This window comes from Natator depressus, chromosome 23, assembly GCF_965152275.1.
Source record: "Natator depressus isolate rNatDep1 chromosome 23, rNatDep2.hap1, whole genome shotgun sequence".
Lineage (NCBI taxonomy): Eukaryota > Metazoa > Chordata > Testudines > Cheloniidae > Natator > Natator depressus.
The window spans coordinates 22,554,416-22,575,530 of NC_134256.1; the positions used below are offsets into that span (position 1 = coordinate 22,554,416).

Below are 21,115 nucleotides of genomic sequence, written 5' to 3' on the forward strand. Positions count from 1 at the left end.
GGGTAGAGGGGTGGCGGGATAGAGGGAAGCAGGGATGTGGGGGGAAAGAGGGATGCAGGGGGATGGGTGAGGGGATGTAGGGGGTGGGTGGATAGAGGAGTGGTGGGATAGAGGGGCGGAGGGAAGCAGGGATGTGGGGGGATGGGGGAAGGAGGGGGGAGGGGTGGATAGAGAGGTTGCGGGATAGAGGGAAGCAGGGATGCGGGGGGAAAGAGGGATTCAGGGGGATGGAGGGATGTGGGGGGATGGATGGATAGAGGGGTGGAGGGAAGCAGGGATGTGGGGGGATAGAGGGGTGGAGGGAAGCAGGGGGGATAGGGACACAGGTGGGGGGTGACAAGATCCCTTCTGAGCCATTTGTAACACACAGAGCGGGGGCGGGGGGGGTGGAGATAAATCTCTGCATTAAGCATCTTCCTGTAACTTCCATGACTTTGTGTTATGTCTCTATTTTCACACAACTTTGTATCAGATCCTTATGCAGAAAACGTTGAATTGAGCCCTGGTCTAATGTCTTTTCTCTGGGAGTAGAATAAGATCCCCCCCCCCGCCCCTTTAATCAATGGCCCTGTTGAATGACTGCGGCTGGAAGGCAGCAGCTCCGGCCCTGGGAGCGGGACCCCGGGCAATGAGCCGTGTCAAGTGGGCTCACTGAAGAAGAGCGGACACACGGGCGGCCTTGGGGGCGAGGAGCCGGCCCCTTCTCTGGGGACGCCCTCTTTGCAGCATTGGGACGACCCCCAGAAGGAGGCGCCACAGGGGGCCAAGGGACCCAGACTTTGACTCTGGGACAGATTCGCATGAGAGGGAAGCGGCGAGAAACGTGGGGTGTCTTGCAGGGGACCCCCCCCCCTCGTCCCGACTCCTGCTCGGCAGCCGCCCGGCTCCAGCCCTCCCGCGTCTCACGCCCCTGGCCAGGGACGGTAAGGGGGGCAACTAGTTGGTGACAACAAGACGGAGTGTGTGTGTGTAATGTCGCTCATACGCATACGATACAGGGTTGGTTGATTCAGGTATTCCCAATAAACGCGGCGCGGCGCCTTATCCCCCGAACAGATCCCGTGTGGTACTTTAAGTACAACAGGGATCCAGCCGCGTCCCTCCCTCCTGTCCGGCTTCCTCTCTTCTGTGCCTCTGGCGCCCCATAACCAGCCGGGCTTCTCCCCTGAGCCCTCCACAGCCCCTAGGCCAGACTCCGGTGCCCTCCCTCCTTGCCCTCTGGCGCCGCCTTAACCAGCCTGCGGCACCCCCGGCGCCACCTTAACCAGGCTCCGGTGCACGCCCCGGTTTCCTGAGCCGCTCTCGTGCAATGCCTTTCTAAAGTGACGGGCTCTCTCCAGCTCCTCTTAAAGGGCCAGCCCCTGCCGAGCCACACCCGGCCCCACGCCCTGCCCCGTCGGCTGCCAGCTTTGACAGTCGCTTGACAGCCGGAGCCGTCTGGGGGGTTCTCCGGGGCCATGGACTCCTCTGGCGGCACCCCGGGGTGCATGGGGCAATGCACCAGCTTCCTCCGCTCCCACAAGGGCACCGTCCTGGCGCTGGAGATTGTGAGTTATCCGGGGGCTGAGGACACGGAGCTGGGGGGGGGGGTCCCGTGGAGCACGGACGAAGGAGGAGCCCGTGGGTGTCAGCTGCACGTGTCAGGTCTGACATGCTACCACAGAGGCAGAAACAGGGTCCTGACCCGGTCTGTCCACACCTGCTGCTCGAACCCACAAGACCCTGCCCAGAGCCTGGGAGAGAACCCAGGAGTCCTGGCTCCCAGTCCCCCCTGCCCTGCTCTAACCACTAGAGCTCACTTCCCGCCCAGAGCCAGGAGAGAACCCAGGCGTCCTGGCTCCCACGCTCTGTGTGGTGTGTGTGTGTGTATCGGTGTGTGATTTCTGGGGGGTTACCGCCCTGTTGGAGATGAATCAGCTGCAGCCCATGAAGGGTTAACACCTGCAGAGCTGGGGTGTGCCTCCCGCCAACAGAGTGGAGGGAACTGAGATTCAAACAGGGCTGGCACCCCAAAGCGGGGGGGGGAGGGGGGCTGGGAGCTGGGACTCCTGGGTTCTCTCCCTGGCTCCGGGAAGGGAGTGGGGTCTGGTGGTTAGAGCGGGGGGGCTGGGAGCTGGGACTCCTGGGTTCTCTCCCTGGCTCTGGGAAGGGAGTGGGGTCTGGTGGTTAGAGCAGGGGGGGGCTGGGAGCTGGGACTCCTGGGTTCTCTCCCTGGCTCCGGGAGGGCAGTGGGGTCTGGTGGTTAGAACGGGGGGGGGCTGGGAGCTGGGACTCCTGGGTTCTCTCCCTGGCTCCGGGAAGGGAGTGGGGTCTGGTGGTTAGAGCAGGGTGGGGGAAAGCCAGGACTCCTGGGGCCTATCCTAATTCCTCCCTGTCCTCCATTATTTCGACACCCCAGAGGCTCCCTGCAGTTTGTGTCCTGCTGGGCCTCCCGGGGCCATGTTCCTGGGTGTGGCTGTCCCAGACAGGGGGGTGTGTGCGCGTGTGTGTCCCTGCTGGGGAGGCTGAGCCCTGCACTGTTGTGTGAGTGCTGGGGTTAGAGAGAGAACATGTGTGTGTCTGTGCGGCAGGGCGTGGACGCCATGCGGCTGGCAGGGTGCGGGGTGTGTGTGTGTGTATGCACATGCAGGGTGGGGCCGGACTCCTGCGGCTGTGGGCGTGTGAGTGTTTGTATTGTGGAAGGGGGGGTGCGGGAGTGTCCCCATCGCTGCAGAGATGGGGGGAGGGGGTTTAGTGTCTTGTTAGGATGGGAGGGGTACAATGGGGGGGTGAGATTATAATCCTGACTCCACCCCACCCCGTGCCCCTCAGATCTGGCTCTGCCCATGGGCAGGAAAGAGGATTCCCTGCCCCCCACCCTCTGCACCTCACCCAGAATCAATTAACCACCCAGCCACCCTGCCCAGCTCTTGCAAAGGGAGAAATGAGCCGAGAAGAGAACCCAGGCGTCCTGGCTCCCAGCCCTCCCGCCCCACCGCACTAATCACCAGACTCCACTTCCCTCCCAGAGCCAGGGAGAGAACCCAGGAGTCCTGGCTCCCAGCCCCCCCCCGCGCTAATCATTAGACCCCACTCCCCTGGCTTTCCTTCTTAAAGGGGCAGGGCTCCTTTAAGGCTCGGGGCATGTTCTCCGGGGAAGGAGAAGGGGCGTTTATGGGGTGGGAGTGGGAGCAGCAGGTCCCGGCAGGACCGAGGTGCAGTGGGGTGGGGAACATCCACCCAGTTCCGCGCCCTGTCCAGACCTGTCTCCTCGTGCCTCGCTTTCCCCACCCCTCCACTGCTGGGGCACCGCCTCCCTGCCACGGCGGGCTGGCCCGTTAAGTGCTTGCCGGGGGAGGGACACCCCGTCCCTTTAGGATTTATCACCCCCACCACCCCTCCGCCTGGTGCAGGAGCCATCCCGGTGACATCCCCCATCACCTCCGCCCGCAGCGGGCACCGCCCCGGAACAGCCCCCCCCACTCTGCCTGTAGGGGGCGCCACCCCTTTCACAAGCCCCCCGCTCCCCCCGTCGCGGGCACCGCCCCGGGACAGCCCCCCCAGTCTGCCTGTAGGGGGCGCCACCCCTTTCACAAGCCCCCCGCTCCCCCCGTCGCGGGCACCGCCCCGGGACAGCCCCCCCACTCTGCCTGTAGGGGGCGCCACCCCTTTCACAAGCCCCCCGCTCCGCCCGTCGCGGCCACCGCCCCTTTAAGACACCCCCCCATGTGCCCCCACCTGTGACAGACTCCACCCCTCCCGACCAGGGAATATTTGGCAGGGAGAGCTGGTTTAATTTAGTAGTTGCCATGGCGACCGGCCCCACCCCCCTCCACACACTCGCCCCTTTGTGTGCCCAGCGTGGGCTGGTATTTTTAGCCTCCAGATGTGACTCAAGCTGGAACATTCCCCAGGTGCCCCACCCAACGAGGGACCCAGGAGTCCGGGCTCCCACTCCCTCCCCACCCCCCAGCTCTACCTCACTAGACTCCCCCCTTCCCAGAGCTGGGGAGAGAACCCAGGAGTCCTGGCTCCCAGCCCCCCCTGCTCTAACCACCAGCCCCCACTCCCCTCCCAGAGCTGGGGAGAGAGCCCAGGAGTCCTGGCTCCCAGCCCCCTGCTCTAACCACCAGCCCCCACTCCCCTCCCAGAGCTGGGGAGAGAACCCAGGAGTCCTGGCTCCCAGCCCCCTGCTCTAACCACCAGCCTCCACTCCCCTCCCAGAGCTGGGGAGAGAACCCAGGAGTCCTGGCTCCCAGCCCCCTGCTCTAACCACCAGCCCCCACTCCCCTCCCAGAGCTGGGGAGAGAACCCAGGAGTCCTGGCTCCCAGCCCCCTGCTCTAACCACCAGACCCCGCTCCCCTCCCAGAGCCGGGGAGAGAACCCAGGAGTCCTGGCTCCCAGCCCCCTGCTCTAACCACCAGCCCCCACTCCCCTCCCAGAGCTGGGGAGAGAGCCCAGGAGTCCTGGCTCCCAGCCCCCTGCTCTAACCACTAGCCCCCACTCCCCTCTCTCAAGAGGCCCCTCTCCCCAGGCACACCCAGGAAAGCGGCGGGTGAGTCAGGCCCTTGGCAGAGAAGCGACGCCCCGTCTTGCAGCTACTGGAACATACCAGCGTGACTCAGACTCTCCAACCACCCCCTTGCCCTCCTAGGGGGGCTGGCTGGGGGGCGCTCCCCTGGCAGGCTGGGCCAGGCGCTGGGGGGCACTGTGCTGTGGGGAGCGGGGCGGCTGGGCCAGGCGCTGGGGGGTGCCGTGCTGTGGGGAGCGGGGCGGCTGGGCAGAGCTGGGGGGCACATTGCTGTGGGGAGCTGGGGGCTGGGCAAGGGGCACTGTCCCTTGACAGGCAGAGCTGGGGGGCGCCGTGCTGTGGGGAGCGGGGCGGGGGGGCTGGGCAGAGCTGGGTGCTCGGGGGGCGCCGTGCTGTGGGGAGCGGGGGGGCTGGGCAGAGCTGGGGGGCACATTGCTGTGGGGAGCTGGGGGCTGGGCAAGGGGCACTGTCCCTTGACAGGCAGAGCTGGGGGGCGCCGTGCTGTGGGGAGCGGGGCGGCTGGGCAGAGCTGGGGGGCACTGTGCTGTGGGGAGCTGGGGGCTGGGCAAGGGGTACTGTCCCTTGACAGGCAGAGCTGGGGGCTGGGGGGCGCCATGCTGTAGGGAGCGGGGGGGGCTGGGCAGAGCTGGGTGCTGGGGGGCGCCGTGCTGGCGGGAGCAGGGTGCGGGGCTGGGCAGAGCTTGGTGCTGGGGGCCGCTGTGCTGTGGGGACCAGGGGGGCTGGGCTGTGGGGAGCGGGGGGGCTGGGGGGCTGGGCAGAGCTGGGTGCGGTGCTGTGCTGTGGGGAGCAGGGGGGCTGTGCTGTGGGTAGCGGGGGGGGGCTGGGCAGAGCTGGGTGCTGGGGGGCGCTGTGCTGTCGGGAGCTGAGGGGCTGGGCAGAGCTGGGGGGTGCTGTGCTGTGGGGAGCGGGGGAGCTGGGCAGAGCTGGGTGCTGGGGGGGCGCTGTGTTATGGGGAGCAGGGGGGCTGGGCAGAGCTGGGGGGTGCCGTGCTGTGGGGAGCAGGGGGCTGGGCAGGGGGCACCGTCCCTTGACAGGCAGAGCTGGGTGCTGGGGGGCACTGTGCTGTTGGGAGCAGGGGGGGGCAGAGCTGGGTGCTGGGGGCGCCATGCTGTGAGGAGTGGGGGGGCTGGGCAGAGCTTGGTGCTGGGGGGCGCCGTGCTGTGGGGAGCGTGGGGGCTGGGCAGAGCTGGGGGGCGCCGTGCTGTGGGGAGCAGGGGGGCTGTGCAGAGCTGGGTGCTGGGGGGCACTGTGCTGTGGGGAGCGGGGGGGCTGTGCAGAGCTAGGTGCTGGGGGGCGCTGTGCTGGGGGGAGCAGGGGGGCTGGGCAGAGCTGGGGGGCGCTGTGCTTATTTAAATATCTAAACCTGGGGCCCCAACCCGCTCTGCTCATTACCCGCTTTATCCCTTCCCCGTATGTTCAGGATGGGAACCCCGGCGTCTGGGCCATATCCCACTTTAGGGACGCTCCCATTCGGTTTCCTTTCACCCCCCTGTAGCTGCCACTGGAAACAAGATTCTCCCTCTTTCACTTCCTGTCCCAAAGGTCTACGGCTGTTCCCCAGCTGCCCTGCCCCAGAGGTGGCTGCCTCTGAACACCAGGCGAGCCATCCCTGAGCGGCATTAAGCGCGGCTGGTCCCCAGCTGCCGCGCTGCAGAGGTGGCTGCATCTTGGCAGTGGCTAAAGAATTTTCCTAACTCTTGTCCATTTCCACCCCACCCAGGGCCTCTGTATTGTTATCCTGATCTGCTACGGTGCGTCTTGGACCCCTAGTTACACGGGTTTGGCCATCTTCGAGATGGTGTTTTCCATCGTCTTCTTCATCATCTACACCCTAGGATTAAACAAGCAGCTGGCTTTTGTGCACTGGGGCTGGAGCGTAAGGAGTTTTATTCTATTCACACCATTGTGGGGTGCTGTAACATGCAGCTGTAATCTTCTTCGGGGTGGCCGTACAATCCGCTGTTCTGAATAACCCTTAAAAAGCAGGGAGTTCCCCTAACAAACTGGTTTTAATGGATTAACATGCAAGAAAATTACAGCACAAAAACCTATGTTAAAATGCAATCAAATTCTTAAAGGCGGATTTGTGACCCCCAAAGAGATTGCTACACACACAGATTGTTAATTTAGAATAAATAAATGAAGAAATTGCCATAGGGAAAAAATATTAAGGTAAAACCAAACATACAAGAAATGTCAATGTAAAAAAAACCCCAAGTCCATTAAAGGGGTTTATATACTGAGAAAATCCCCCCATGAAACCCTGGTTAATTTCTTAATATACAAGGATTTTCCATGGGAAATTTGTTAAAATGCAAAGCAATTCAGATAAAAAAGTGGCCAAGTTATTCATCTGCCAGGAAATTTCTGTGCAAACTAGTTAATTAATTTATCACAGGCATAGGAATTCCCATGGAAACAACTCCATAAAAATGCAAGGAAATTTCTATGCAGGAAGCTTTGTTAAACTTACAATTTCCTGCAACCAATTTCATTTATTTATTAATATGCAAGCACATTCGTATGCCAAAAAAGCCCGTTAAAATGCAAGGAAGTTCCTGTGCCAAAAACTTCGTTAATGTAGGTCAAGTGCATCGTACCAAAGACAGGTCGGTGCATCTCTCTTGCTTCTTACCTTCGGTTTCTTTCTTCCCCAGGATTTCATCCGTGCTATGATTGGTGCTTTGCTCTTCCTCATCACCTCCCTCATCGTTGTCATTCGCCACAGGGACGGAGCTGGGATCGCAGCTGGGGTAAAGCAACTGTGGCTCCCCTGGCAGCCAGGACCGGGCGCTGGAGGGCACCGTGGGGGCAGGGAGCAGGGCAAGGGGGCTCAGCAGGGGGTGCTCTCCCATGCAAGTCAGGGCTGGGTGCTGGGGGGCGCCATGGGGCTCAGCAGGGGACACTGCCCACCAGTCAGTGCTGGCCTTGGCAATAGGGGGCACTGTGCTGCAGCATGTCTGTCATTCATTCCTTGCAATCAGCTGCCATGCCTGACCCCAGAGGTGGCCGCATCATAATGTTGGGTGGGGGAAGAAATGAGGCGAACTGCCCAAAATTGGGGAGGGGGCGAATCTTTTGCTCCTCTTGATCCAGGGGCCTTGAACCGCCCCCCACAATCCTGGATCCTAGCAGTGCCTCCCACTGCAAATCCTCTACTCGTTACCAGCAATCAACAGATACAGCAATTAACTCCCGCTTGGTCCCATCCCCCACAGGTCTTTGGGCTCCTGGCCGGCATCCTGTTTGCATATGATGCCTATATTACATTCCCCACCCTCCGGAAAACCCACACAGCTGCCCCCACTGGTAAGTGCCCCCACTCCCCAGGATGGGGGGCCTAGACGGGAGGAGGCGACCCTGCCCCACCATGGAGCTGGGAGGGGTCGACCTTGCCCCACCACGGGGCCGGGGGGGAAGAGGGGGGGCTAGATGGGAGAGAGCGACCCTGCCTGACCATGGGGCTGGGTGGGGGGGCTAGACGAGGGAAGATAGGGGGTGATCCCTGGGACTCTCTAACGCCCCCTTGTGGTCTCTCTCTCCTTATACAGAATCCCCGGAGGCTGTCTGAAGAGTTGCACGACCCCAGCCCCCACTTTGCTGTCTTTGCCCCCCCCCCCCACCTCGCTGTTTCTAAAGGATTCTTGTACATACTGCTGGGGGGGGGGCAAATAAGAGATTTCCCCCGCCCCCAACTAATCTCCCTCCAGCTCCCCATCCCCAATTCCGGCCCTGACCTCAGGGCCCCACCCCACCCATGTTTAGAAGCCTTGACAATGGGGATCGCATGGGGGGAGCCAGCCCCCCATCCCAGCAATGCCACCCCCACTTTCCTAGGTTGGCTGGAGTGAGGATGAGGGCAGTGGGGTCTAGTGGTTTTGAACAGGTGTGGGCGGGGAGGTGGGGTTGCTGGGAGCCAGGACTCCTGGGTTCTATCCCCGGCTCAGGGCAGGTAGCGGGGTCTAGTGCTTTCTGTCCCTACCACTTATTCCTTATCAAGTGCCTTTACTCTTTCTGTGCCTCAGTTTCTTCTGCGCTAACGGGTGTTACACTGCCAGATGTTTGGGGCAGAAGGACCCATGTGTTTACATAGGGCCTACCAGAACTGGAGCCCATGGGATGTATTCAAGGGAAATAAATTTTAATATAAGGAGATTTTTTAAATTAATTAAACTTAATGCAAGGAAACCGGCCCCAGGGTGGGGGACTGGGTGGGGAATGTCACATGGGGGGATTCGTGTGGTGACGCTCAGGGCACTGACTCCCCCCCCGAAACCTTTCACGTTCCCCCCTCCTCCCCAGTCCCCGGTCCTGCATGTGGCTTGTGTTAATTTCTGCTTATTTGGGGGGGAAAAGGGTTAATAAAAATACTGATAAATGGTTTTGTTTGATCCCAGTGATGTTGGGGGGGGGGTGGAGAGGTAACTAAAAGGGGATTCTGAACTGGGGGTGGGGTCAGAGGTCCCATCCACCCCGGATGAGAACCATGGGCCCAGCCAGCCTGGATCCCCCCTCCCCAGATTCTATTAAAACACAGGTCACATCGGGCCTTATCAATTATCACATTGCAATGACACGGGCGCCCTCTACTGCCAGAAAAAGAAATAACTCCCTCCATTGCTCACCAGGTGCTGAGATGCAGCCACCTCTGGGGCAGGGCATCAGGAGAACAGCAGCGTATAACACCACTAGGGGACGGCTCAGACTCTGATCCAGGTTTTAAAGGGCTCTTTTATTAAAAAGGTTGCTTTTTCCCCCTTTAAATTAACCCTTTAAGAGAAAAACAAATTGGAAGGTTAAATTCCAGACACATTGGGGACCCCAATTCTGTACTGAGACCAGTACAGGGTGTACCCCCATATATAATTGTACCCCCCATTCTCTGAAACCCCCCCTCCACCTGCCCCCGAGCGCAGCCCCCAAGGGGGTCTGGAGGGTGGGAACTGAACCCCCCAAATGTTCCACTATTAAACAATAAAAAAAAACCTGATCTAAATGGGGAAACACACCCAAAAAAAAAGCCAAAATCCTGCTGACCCCCTCCCAGATCAAAGTTCAAAGGTCACAATGGACAAGTCACAGGTCAATGATGATCCCCCAAAGATCATGTGATAGGGGTGAAAGGTCAAAGCGCAAAAGTCAACAGGTCAAGGGCCCCAAAGTCACAGTGCAAAGCTCCCAGCCAAAAGGTAAAGGGCGAGAATGGGAGGGCATTTTTCAGGGGCTAGAGGTCAAAGTTCACAGCCAAAGGTCAAGGGGCACAGTGGAAAGGTCAAAGGCCACAAGGGAAAGCTCACCACCAGCAGGTCAAAGGTCATCACCAAATCTAACCAGCCACAGCGGAAAGGTGCCAACCAGAATTCAAAGGTCACCAATCCAAAGATCCTGAGTAGGGTTCAAAGGTCACAATGGGTAGGTCAATGCTCATAGGTCCCTGAGGAGAGGTCAAAGATCACACAGACGAGGTCCAACCTTCCACAGCCCCAGGGCAAAGACAAGGGTCAAGGTCACTGTTGAGAGGTCTTTGCCCCAGGATTCTTGGCCAGAGGTTAAAGTTGAAAGGTCACAGTGCAAACATCCCAGGTGAACAAGTTCAGAGGTCACAGCAGAAAGGTCAAAGTCCAAAGGTCCCCAGTGATACGTGACGAGTTAAGGTCATAGTGGAAAGACCAACCACTGAGCATTCACAGCAAAGGTCAGAGGTCACCACAGAGGTCAATGGCTGAGGATTCCAGATGAAAGGTCACAAAGGTCATAGATCTGGAAAGGTCACAGATCAAAAGGTCAGAGGTTCCAATGCAGAAGCCGATCGTTGAGAGTCCCAGGGGGTGACACCAGAAAAGGTCAAAGTTCAAAGGTCCTCCATGGAAGGTGACCACTAAAGGTCAGAGCTCACAGCAAAGAGGGCAAAGTCTAAAGGTCACAAGGAAAGGTCAGAGGCCACACCGGAGAGGTCAAAGCTCAAAAGTTGTGAGCAAGGACCGAAGGCTACAAGCAGAGGTCAAAGGTTGCCGGCATGGGGGTCAAAGTTCAAAGGTCACAAGTGCAGGTCAGAGGCCGCCGTGGACAGGTCACCTGGGAGAGGTCGTTGCCAGCAGGAGGGTCGAAGTTCAAAGGTCGACTCAGGCCACCACGCAGCTCCTGTCCCGAGCCCCCCGCAGCCCCTGGTGCCCTTTGCCCCCTCCCTGCCGGGGGGGGCCCGCCGCAGCGGCCAGCGGGGGGCCGGCCCCGCCCCGCAGGTGGGGAGGCAGGGGAATGGGCTCCCCGAGGAAGTAGCCTTCCTCCTCCGAGTCCGAGGAGGAAGAGGAGGAGGAGGAGGAGTGGCGCCAGGCGCCACCGTGGCCCCGGAGGTAGCGGCGCCGGTGGCTGGGGAGGAAGGCCCCCTCTGAGGCCGAACAGACCAGGGGCCGCCCCCCCCGGCCCTGCTCCTCCGGGGGCAGCCCCCCCTCGGGCTCCCCCTCCCCCGCCAGGTGCAGGGCGTTGTCGGAGGAGGAGCAGGGCCGGGTGCGGGGCCGGTGCCGATGCAGCTGGCTGCTGTGGGGCCCCCCCGGCTCTCCCGCCACCAGGGGCTCCCGGAAGCTCACCCGGGGGGCAGTACCCCGCGGGAAGCCCCCCGCCCCCCTGCCTTCCAGCGGGGGGCCCTGGCTGAGCCGGGGGGAGACCGAGAGCTTGGAGGCGGAGCTGCTGGTCCAGTCGGCCCCCTTGGCCGGGGCCAGGCCCAGCTCGGGCATGGAGTGCCGGTGGGGGACGCCTCGCAGGAAGCGGGACTCAGAACCTGCGGGGGGAAGAGACCAGGGTGGGGGGGTTAGAGACAGAAGCTGCCACGCTGCCCGCCTCCCCCACACCTGGATCCCCCCCCCGTCTACATTCCCCAAACTACCCACCTCCCCCCCCCACATTCCCCACCTTCTCCCCCGCCTGGATCCCCATCCCGTCTGCGCTTCCCACACCACCTGCCTCCCCCGCATCAGGATCCCTCCCCAGCCTCACCTCCTTCCTCCTCTTCCGGGGGTCCTGGGCAGGCGGAGGTGCCCCGCGAGGTGCATCCGGCCAGCTCGCCCCCCTCCTCCGCCCCAGGGGTCCCGCTCCAGCTGCGCCGCCCGCCGGGGCCTGCACCCCGGGCTGGGGCCGTGCGGCCGGCAAAGGAGATGGAGCGGGCGACGGGTGGGCGGCGGGCGGGGGCCCGGCGCCCGTCCTGGGAGCGGGGGCCGTGGAGGGCCGAGTCGCAGGAGTCCGAGGCGCTGGCGTCGTCCCCCCCCAGGCTGCAGCCCCGGGAGCAGAAGATCTGCCCCGCCTTGGGCAGGAAGGGTTTGCCCAGCAGCGGCAGCCGGCAGCGGGTGCAGCAGAAGCAGGCGTCAGTGGCATGCCAGTGCTGGCCCTCGTAGGTCATCTGGCCCTGGTTGATGCCTGCGGGGGGCAGAGATGGGGGGAGGAGAGAGAGGGGGGACACATCAGCTCAATTCCCAGGCCTCCGGGGTTCTATTCCGGCTCTGGGAGGGGAGCGGGGGCTGGAGCAGGGGGGGCGGGGCTGGGAGCCAGGACTCTTGGGTTCTATTCTGATACTGGGGTGCTCCTTACAACCCCCCTGCCTGCTCCCCGGGGGCATCTGCTCTCCTGCTTCATGAGTCCCTGGACATCTGGGTCCCTCTGCTGCCTGGGTGCTCCCTCCTTTTCTGTTGCCTGGAGACTGGGGACCCCCTGCTGCCCGGACACCTGGGTTCCCCACTCTCCATTGTCCCCATATGCCCGGTTGCTCTGCTCTCCAGATCCCCAGACACCAGGTCCCCCTGCTGCCTGGATGCCAGGGTCCCCCCAGCTCTCCACGGTTCCCGTACACCAGGTCCCCACCCTGCCCGGTGTAGCCCATGGGGTTACTTTCCTAGCTTGCTATATTATAAAATCTGTTGGGTTTTTTTTAATCGGTTTGATCGATTATATGATTTCGGTTTTTCCATTTCAGCAGCCATTATCTCATTCGATTCAGCTGTAATGCAAGGAACCTGCAGGCCTGTATCCTGTCTGATTAACTCTTGTGCTAACTCGCTCTAGCTAGTCTATAACCTTTGGCATAGAGAAATGGCCCACCGGTTACCCCTTGTGACTCCAAATGGGGAACCAAATGTGTTTACCAATACACTGGGGTGGACCAGTAACCGCAAGGACGTGGAAGTAACGGCTCAGGCCAAAGGAAACGCTTTCGAGAACAAGATACTTGAGGTGAATATGTGTGTGACTATGTGAGAAGGTGCCATCCCATGGAGTAAACATCCCCCAAGACTTATCCGGGAGAGGAGATCAGATTTGGGCATGGACGGCTGGGCACGGTTACAGATACTCTTTATCGTGCCAGGACGCTGTGAGAGAGCAAACCGCCAGACACGCTAGAGCAGGACGTCGTCTTTGTGGCTCCGTGGTTCAGAGCTTTGGTTACTCGCTCATATAGTTGAACGTACTGAACTCAGGATGTTCGCAAATTCTGTAGCCTGATTTTCGGACAAGAACCTAAGTATCTGCTGGTCAGATCACTGGCGAGCCTATAATAAATCAGCCCTATATAATCAGGTTAACACCGGATGCCGGGGTCCGCCTGTTCTCCACCGTCCCCGGACACAGGGGTCTCCCCACTCTTCACAGTCCCTGGATGCCAGGTCCCCCCACTGCCCGGATGCAGGGTCCCCCCGCTCTGAAGATGCCAGGTCCCCCCGCTGCCCGGACACAGGGTCCCCCTGCTCTGAAGATGCTGGGTCCCCCTGCTGCCCGGATGCTGGGGTCCCCCTGCTCTCCACGGTCCCCAGACGCCAGGTCCCCCCGCTGCCCGGACGCTGGGGTCCCCCGCTCTCCACGGTCCCCAGACGCCGGGTCCCCCCGCCGCCCGGACGCTGGGGTCCCCCGCTCTCCACGGTCCCCAGACGCCGGGTCCCCCCGCCGCCCGGAGGCGGCCCCGTACCGACGGGCTCCCCGCAGGCGTCGCAGTACTCCGCGTAGAGGGCCTGGTAGCAGCGGCAGCAGAAGGGGCGGCTCTGGCGCATGACGTAACGCTGCCCCCCCAGCGCCTCCTCGCACTCGAAGCAGCAGAAATGGCGCATGTGCCAGTGACGGCCCTCGGCCTCCGTGCACTCGTCGGCGAAGATGATCTGCAGGGGGGGGGGAGGGGGGCAGATGGAGGCACGGCCCTCTGACCCGCTGCGGGGTCCCCCTCAGTCCCCTACAGGACCCCCCCGGGCCCATCCTCCCAGACCCCACAATCCCACCCACAGAGAACCGTCCGGACCCCCTGATCCCCCACCAAACTCCCCCCCCCCGGTGTCGGCCCCAGGCCCCTGCCCCCCAGCCGGCCCCCCGCCCCTCACCTCGTCACAGGCCTGGCAGCGGGGCTTGAGGCGCTCGGCATGGTGCCGCCCGCAGTAGATCTTCCCCTCCTGGTAGAAGTAGATGAGATCCACGAGCAGCTCCCGGCAGGCCGTGCACTGGAAGCACTGGGGGTGCCAGCAGGCCCCGTGCCCCGCCCGGCTGGCAAACACCGCGATGTCCCCGCCACGGATCTGCTTCCCGCACTGCCCCGCACAGAGAGAGAGAGACCGGTCACAGAGAGCCAGGCGCCGGCTCCCACCCGGCCCCAGGGCAGGACGGGCGGGCTCCGGGGGGCAGGGAACGGGGCTGGGGCCTGTCCCCTCCAGGGGGCGCCGGCTCCCACCCGGCCCCAGGGCAGGACTGGCGGGCTCCGGGGGGCAGGGAATGGGACTGGGGCCTGTCCCCTCCAGGGGGCGCCGGCTCCCACCCGGCCCCAGGGCAGGGGACTGGCTCGCCTCGGGGGCGGGGAGTGGGATATCGTCAGATGCTGCAATGCCCCCTCTGGCCTGTAGATGTCACTGTTCAGCTGCTTGCTGACAGGGGCCTCCAAGGGCAGGGGGAGGGGAGCCAAGCTCTGGGTGGGGCTTTGGGTGCAGCCCCCGCCCCCTCTTCCCCCCCCCTTGACCCCCAGACAGACAGGTCTGGGCAGCCTGGCCAGGATTGAGCGCTCAGTATGGGATTAGAGCTGCCAACACGTGAGCCGGGGAGAGAACCCAGGAGTCCGGGCTCCCAGCCCCACCCCCCCGTGCTCTAACCACTAGCCCCCACTCCCCTCCCAGCACCGGGGAGAGAACCCAGGAGTCCTGGCTCCCAGCTGCCCCTGCTCTAACCACTATCCCCCACTCCCCTCCCAGAGCTCCCAGTCAGCACCCACAACTCGCTGCCTGGCCAAGGGTGGCGTCCCAGCCCCCACAATGCTTTGCACAGCCCACAGGGGTAGAGGTGTTTGCTCCCAAAATCCCACTAGGGGAAGCGGAGTGTGGGGTGGGAGCGGCGAGACAGGGCACAGGCGGGGGGTGTGCTGGGTACCTGCTCACAGATGGCGCCAGTAATGGTGACCGGGAACAGCCGGACCGTCCCTCGCCCAAGATTCTCCCTCTTCCGCTGCTGGGAGAAAACCTTCAGCTCCTTCTTCTCATCCTCCTCCAGAGAGCTGCAGTACTGAGCCTGGGACACAGAGAGACCGACTGAGCCAGGGCCAAAATGCAGCCAGCTCTGGGGCGGGGCAGCTGGGGAACAGCCACACATAACATCACATGGGGACGGCTCGCCCAGCACTGAGATGCAGCCAGCTCTGGGGCAGGGCAGCTGGGGAACAGCCGCACATAACGCTGCACAGGGATGGCTCGCCCAGTGTTGAGATGCAGCCAGCTCTGGGGCGGGGCAGCTGGGGAACAGCCGCACATAACGTCACATGGGGCCGGCTCACCCGGCACTGAGATGCAGCCAGCTCTGGGGAAAGGCAGCCGGGGAACAGCCGCACAGGGACATCCCAGATCAGTCTGGGGTGGGAAGAGCGACCGAGGGAGGCCAACTGGAATCCCTTGAGCTGGGATTTGGCCTGGACGCTGGGGTTCACTCCTGGTCTCTTGGGGGAAAACACGCCAGGGGAATTTTTAAGAGATCAGGACCTCATTAAGGGACTCCTCCCGCAGCACAGAGCCGGCCGGCCAGAGGAGAGTGCCCCCCGCCCAGGCCCCCAACCTGCTCCCCGCCCCCCAGAGCCTGGCCCCTCACCTCGCTGTCGTGGGGGGGCAGCTGGTGCAGGAGCTGGCGGAGCCGGTACTGCTCTCCGGGACTGTTCACATAGGGCACCTTGTCCTCAGGGAGGCAGCTGAAGAACTGATACACCTGGTGTGGGGAGAAGGGCCGGTGGGGGGGGTGTGGTCAAGCTCAGGGGGCGTGGCCTGGCCACCCCAAGGGGCGGAGTCACAGAGCTGGGTTGGGGCTGCGATGGGAGGGGCCTGAAGCCAAACGGGCAGGGCTGGGACGCCACAGGGGGAGGAGCCAGAAGGGCGGTGTCCTGCCTTCGATCCCGCCGTGGGGCAGGGCTAGGATCCCCCGGGGAAGGTATCTCTGGTCCCTACGTGGGCGTGGCTTTGGCCCCCTTGGGGGCGGGTCTAGGATCCCAATGGGGGGCGGTGCCCATGTACCTATGTGGGCGTGACTTCCACCTCCGGGACCGATGGCTGTGGCCATGGGGTGGAGCTATGGGACAGCTCCCTCCAGGGGGCGGGGCTTTGACCACAGGGGCAGGGCTCCCCCAGGGGGCGGGGCTCACCTGCTCCGGCTTGAGGCCGGGTGGCACCCAGGCGTACTCCTCGGAGGCGCAGCCCGAGTCGTCGTCGGAGATGGAGTGGCGCTGGAAGTCCGAGATGAGCCGGCCCATCATGCGCTCCAGGTCGACGGGCACTGCCCGCACCATGTGCTCCTCCCGAGGGCACTTGCAGTGCTGGCAGATCTTCCTGGGGGAGGAGAGACCCTACGATAATGCACCCCCCCCGCCCCGGAGAGACCCTACAATAACGCACCCCCCCCCGCAGAGACCCTACGATAACGCACCGCCCCCCCCCGCACCCCAGAGAGACCCTACAATAACACACAGCCCCCCCCCCCGAGAGACCCTACAATAACGCACCCCCCCCCTGCGCCCCGGAGAGACCCTACGATAACGCACCGCCCCCCCGCGCCCCGGAGAGACCCTACAATAGCACACAGCCCCCCGGCCTGGGAGAGACCCTACAATAACACAAAGCCGCCCCCCCCCCCGAGAGACCCTACAATAACACACAGCCCCCTGGCCTGGGAGAGACCCTACAATAACGCACCACCCCCCTGTCTGGGAGAGACCCTACAATAACGCACCGTCCCCCTGGAAAGACCCTACAATAACACACAGCCCCCCCTCCCCCCGGAGAGACCCTACAATAACGCGCCCCCCCCCCCGGAGAGACCCTACAATAACGCACCGCCCCCCCGTCCTGGGAGAGACCCTACAATAACGCACCGTCCCCCTGGAGAGACCCTACAATAACACACAGCCCCCCCTCCCCCCGGAGAGACCCTACAATAACGCGCCCCCCCCCCCGGAGAGACCCTACAATAACACATGCACCCCCATGAGAGGCCCTACAATAAACACACTGGAGCAGAGGGTGACTCCTGGAGGACGGAGAGTGGGGCTGCAGCCTGGGCACGGGTGGGGGCTGGGGGCGGTGAGAAGTCTCTTGGGGAGGGGGTCACAGGGAGGGGGGTCCCCAAAGGGTGTCTGGAGTGTGGGGGGTCCATGCAGCAGGTGCAGAGAGTCTCCTTCCGCCCCATTAACCCCAATGGTCTGGGCCCCACAGTGCTAAAGGGCTGGGGACAGGGCCCAGCTTGTCTGAGTCCCCCCCCACCCAGGGCACCAGGCCAGGCCCTTTACTCTGGGGCCGCCGCATATTGGGAGGGCAGTGGGGGCAGCAGGGTGGGTGCCAGGGGCAGCGGGGTGAGATGGGCAGAGTGCTGGGGGGGCAGCAGGGTGGGTGCCGGGGGGCAGCTGTGGGTGGGATGGGCAGAGTGCTGGGAGGCAGCGAGTGCTGGGGGGGCAGTGGGGTGGGATGGGCAGGGTGCCAGGAGGGCAGCAGGGTAGATGCCAGGGGGCAGCAGGGTAGATGCCAGGGGGCCAGCAGGCCAGCGCAGGGTCCCTACCTCCATCCGTGCACCAGGAAGCCGGGACACTGGTCCCCACACACGTGGCACGGCTGCCCCCGGTCAGGGTCGGCATCGTCGGGCGCCTGCGGGGCACAGACACAGAGTGTCACCACCCGCCACGGCCCCCCCGCCCCCACACTGTGGGGTCTGGTGGTTAAAGCAGAAGGGGGGGGGGTCCGGAAGCCAGGACTCCTGGGTCCCATCACCAGCTCTGGACGGGGCGGGGGTGTCTCTCTCCAGCCCCACGGGCACGCGCCCAGTCTCTGAGCTGCCAAGGCAGAGGCCAGAGCCGGGGGGCAGGTCTGGGGCAGGGATAGAAGCCACAACCCCTGCACCCAGGGCATGGCGGGACCCCAGACCCCAACCCGGGCGCCCCAGGGCATGGTGGGAGTCCAGACCCCAACCTCAGCCATGCAGGGGGCTCGTGGGAGCCGCGGCGCCGGGCCACCTGGGTCACGCTGGGGCTTGTGGAAACTCAGACGCAACTGGGCCGACCCAGGGCATTGTGGGAGGCGCGAGCCGCCCCACACGCCAGGACCTGCCCCAGCTCGGCTCAGCGGAGCGTGACACACGCCGAGAGCTGGGCCGTGGCCAAGGGCGGGGGGCAGAGAGTGGGAGGGGCTGGGGGTTGTAATTGGGGGGACCCACCCCTTCCCCTTGGGGAAGGTCATGTCAAGGGGAGACCAAATATGGGGAGGTCGTGCCGAGGAACCCACCCCCATGTCCGAGGTGGGGTGGGTCGGGGCAACGCCCGGCCTGGCAGGGGGGCGGGTAGGAGACGAGCCGGGGAGGGGGGTGAATGAGAGAAAGACAAAGCTCCCCCCGACCCTATTCACACCCCAATAAACCCCCGTTCCCCACAGCACCCCCTGCTGGGAGAGGCCGGGGCTGGAGCAGCCGGGAGCTCCCCCCACAACCTTTGCTCCTGCCCCGCTCTCCACAGCGACCCTGTGCCCCCTCTCCAACCCCCACCGTCCCTCCCCACAACCCTCCCCACTCCGGGTCTCCATACACAGCCCCCCAACCTCCCCTCCTATCCCATGGCCTCTGACTTGGGACCCCTTTCCCTGACACAGCACCCCCAAGCACTACCCCTCCCAACTCAGGGGCCCCCAAGACACAGATCCCCATCTTCCCCCCCCACAGTCCCCCATTCAGGAAACCCTCTCCCCCCACAGCCCCCCATTCCCCCCCCCAGTCCTGTCCCCCTGCCCTCAGACACAGCCCCCTGGCGCTGCCCCCACAGCTCCCTGTCCTCCCCTCCCCCTCCTCAACCCCCCCCATACATACACAGGCCCCCATTTCCTCCCCCACAGACCCCCCCCATACCTACATGGCCCCCTCCCCTTACACACATAGACCCCTTCCCACTCCACGGCCCCCTCCCCACACCCCTCGCGAGGGGATTGACCCCCAAAGCCGCATTAAACCTGACCCCTTAATACCACCAGCGAGTTAATCCTGACCCAGATGAGAGACAATCCCCACCCCCAACACCGGGGAAGTGACGCTGTCCGGTGAAACAGCCTGGATTATCCCCCACCCCGGCTCTAACGCCATCCATGGGGGGGTACATTTAACCCCCCCATACCCACCACTCAACTGTCCCCCTGGAGGGAATGGGATGGGGGGTATTGAGCTCGAAGTGCCTGTGGGCCTGACCGGGGGTGATGGAGGCAGGATACCGGGGTAGATGGGCCCCCAGGTCTGACCGGGGGTGATGGAGGCGGGACACGGGGGTAGATGGGCCCCCAGGTCTGACTGGGGGTGATGGAGGCGGGACACGGGGGTAGATGGGCCCCCAGGTCTGATGGAGGCGGGATACCGGGGTAGATGGGCCCCCAGGTCTGACCGGGGGTGATGGAGGCGGGACACGGGGGTAGATGGGCCCCCAGGTCTGACCGGGGGTGATGGAGGCGGGACACGGGGGTAGATGGGCCCCCAGGTCTGACCGGGGGTGATGGAGGCGGGACACGGGGGTAGATGGGCCCCCAGGTCTGACCGGGGTTGATGGAGGCGGGATACCGGGGTAGATGGGCCCCCAGGTCTGATGGAGGCGGGATACCGGGGTAGATGGGCCCCCAGGTCTGACCGGGGGTGATGGAGGCAGGACACGGGGGTAGATGGGCCCCCAGGTCTGACCCCGGGTGATGGAGGGGGGACACCGGGGTAGATGGGCCCATGGGTCTGACGAGGGGCAGCAGCATGGGAAGTGGGGCAATCGTAACCAGGAGTTGCCCTGCGCCCATGTAGGGCAGATGTCACAGCTGGTTTGTCCTAGGGGAGGGAAACTGAGTCAACCAGCTGGGTCAGCAGGTAACACCCCCATTCCTGCCCCATCTCCAGCGGGAGTGGAGAAAGCTCCCCATCTGTCAACAGCAAACCACACAGCTCCCTAGTGCCGGGGCTGATACCGGCGGCCAGGGGAGAGGGGCCTGCGCCCCCCAGCCCCCTCACGAACTCCTGCCCCACGGCGCCCGGCCCTGACTGCCAGGGGACAGCACCACCCCCCCAACCTCCTGCTCTCCCCCCAGCCTCCTGCCCCACGGCGCCCGGCCCTGACTGCCAGGGGACGGTGACCCCCCCAACCGCCTGCTCTCCCCGCAGCCTCCTGCCCCACGGCCCCCCCCCCCGCCCCCCGCGCTCGGCCCTGACTGCCAGGAGACAGCGCCCCCCCCCCGAAGCACAGCACCCCCCCCCGTTCTCCCAGCCCGTGTGTCCGGGATCGGAGGCCCCGTGCCTGGTTCCCCTGGGCGCTCCCCCCCGGCCCCCAGACCCCCCCCCAGCACTCACGGGGCGGGAGGAGCGTCGGCGCCGAGACCCCCGGGTGAACATCGTCTGGTGACGGCAGACGGCACCCGGCACCGCGCCCCCACCCCAGCTCCTCCCCCGGCCCCCCCCCACCACGCTCCTCCTTCACCCCCCCGCTCCTCCCCCCCCGCCAAGCTCCTCCTTCGCCCCCCAGCTCCTCCCCCGGCCCCCCCCCGCCACGCTCCTCCTTCGCCCCCCAGCTCCTCCCCCGACTTCCCCCCCACCACGCTCCTCCTTCGCCCCCCCGCTCATCCCCCTGCCCCCCCCGCCACGCTCCTCCTTCGCCCCCCAGCTCCTCCCCCGCCACGCTCCTCTCCCGCCCCCCCAGCTCCTCCCCCTACTTCCCCCCCACCACGCTCCTCCTTCGCCCCCCAGCTCCTCCCCCGCCAAGCTCCTCCCCCCACCCTGTCCTTCACTCCGTCCCCCCTCCACCTGCTCCTCCCCTTAGACCCCCCCAAGCTCCTCCCCCGTCCTCACGCTCCACCTCCGGCCCCTCCCACACCGCTCCTCCCCCGCGCCCTGCCCCCCCCTCAGCTTTCCGCCCCTCCGTCCTCTGCTGCATCCCTCCCGCCCCCCTGCTCTCCCCCCATCGCTTGTCCCGGCCCCGCCCCCCCCAGTCTCCGGGGTGCTGGGAGGTAACATCGACCCTGTAACACCTGCCCTTGGCCACCTGCAGCTCCCCCCCCCCGCCCGAACCCCCCATAGCTGTGCCCCTGCCCCCTTTCCGACCC

At 64.2% G+C, this 21,115-nt stretch overlaps 2 protein-coding genes across 3 annotated transcripts; one reads left to right on the forward strand and one right to left on the reverse strand.

Moving 5' to 3' along the window:
• The first annotated feature begins 1,284 nt into the window (after positions 1–1,284).
• On the forward strand, positions 1,285–9,248 carry PLP2 (proteolipid protein 2). 2 transcript variants are annotated; one of them, XM_074937527.1, is made up of 5 exons: positions 1,285–1,547; positions 6,253–6,408; positions 7,190–7,285; positions 7,751–7,841; positions 9,161–9,248. In XM_074937527.1, the coding sequence occupies exons 1-5, from the start codon at positions 1,458–1,460 to the stop codon at positions 9,241–9,243; spliced, it is 516 nt and encodes a 171-aa protein (XP_074793628.1). In that variant the 5' UTR covers positions 1,285–1,457; the 3' UTR covers positions 9,244–9,248. The 2 variants fall into 2 exon arrangements, with proteins under 2 accessions (XP_074793628.1, XP_074793629.1); XM_074937528.1 differs by lacking the exon at positions 9,161–9,248 and adding an exon at positions 8,084–8,746.
• A 213-nt stretch (positions 9,249–9,461) lies between these two features.
• PRICKLE3 (prickle planar cell polarity protein 3) lies at positions 9,462–20,435 on the reverse strand. The gene is made up of 9 exons (XM_074937526.1): positions 20,367–20,435; positions 17,571–17,656; positions 16,165–16,348; positions 15,621–15,734; positions 14,913–15,050; positions 13,883–14,086; positions 13,480–13,666; positions 11,523–11,939; positions 9,462–11,307 (listed from the first exon to the last, which is right to left on the reverse strand). Exons 1-9 carry the CDS (start codon positions 20,406–20,408, stop codon positions 10,655–10,657), a joined length of 2,025 nt encoding a protein of 674 aa, XP_074793627.1. The 5' UTR covers positions 20,409–20,435; the 3' UTR covers positions 9,462–10,654.
• Between the last annotated feature and the right edge of the window lie 680 nt (positions 20,436–21,115).

What these genes read in the sequence shown, in the direction of transcription:
- PLP2 (XM_074937527.1), top strand. Translation starts at nt 1,458, where the DNA reads ATGGACTCCTCTGGCGGCACCCCGGGGTGCATGGGGCAATGCACCAGC. An exon ending in GAGCTGGGATCGCAGCTGGG is followed by an intron (nt 7,286 to 7,750) that starts GTAAAGCAACTG and finishes CATCCCCCACAG; the next exon opens with GTCTTTGGGCTCCTGGCCGG. An exon ending in CCACACAGCTGCCCCCACTG is followed by an intron (nt 7,842 to 9,160) that starts GTAAGTGCCCCC and finishes ATTGCTCACCAG; the next exon opens with GTGCTGAGATGCAGCCACCT.
- PRICKLE3 (XM_074937526.1), bottom strand. Translation starts at nt 20,408, where the DNA reads ATGTTCACCCGGGGGTCTCGGCGCCGACGCTCCTCCCGCCCC. An exon ending in GCCGACGCTCCTCCCGCCCC is followed by an intron (nt 17,657 to 20,366) that starts GTGAGTGCTGGG and finishes TGTGCCCCGCAG; the next exon opens with GCGCCCGACGATGCCGACCC. An exon ending in CGCCTGCGGGGAGCCCGTCG is followed by an intron (nt 11,940 to 13,479) that starts GTACGGGGCCGC and finishes TGCCCCCCGCAG; the next exon opens with GCATCAACCAGGGCCAGATG.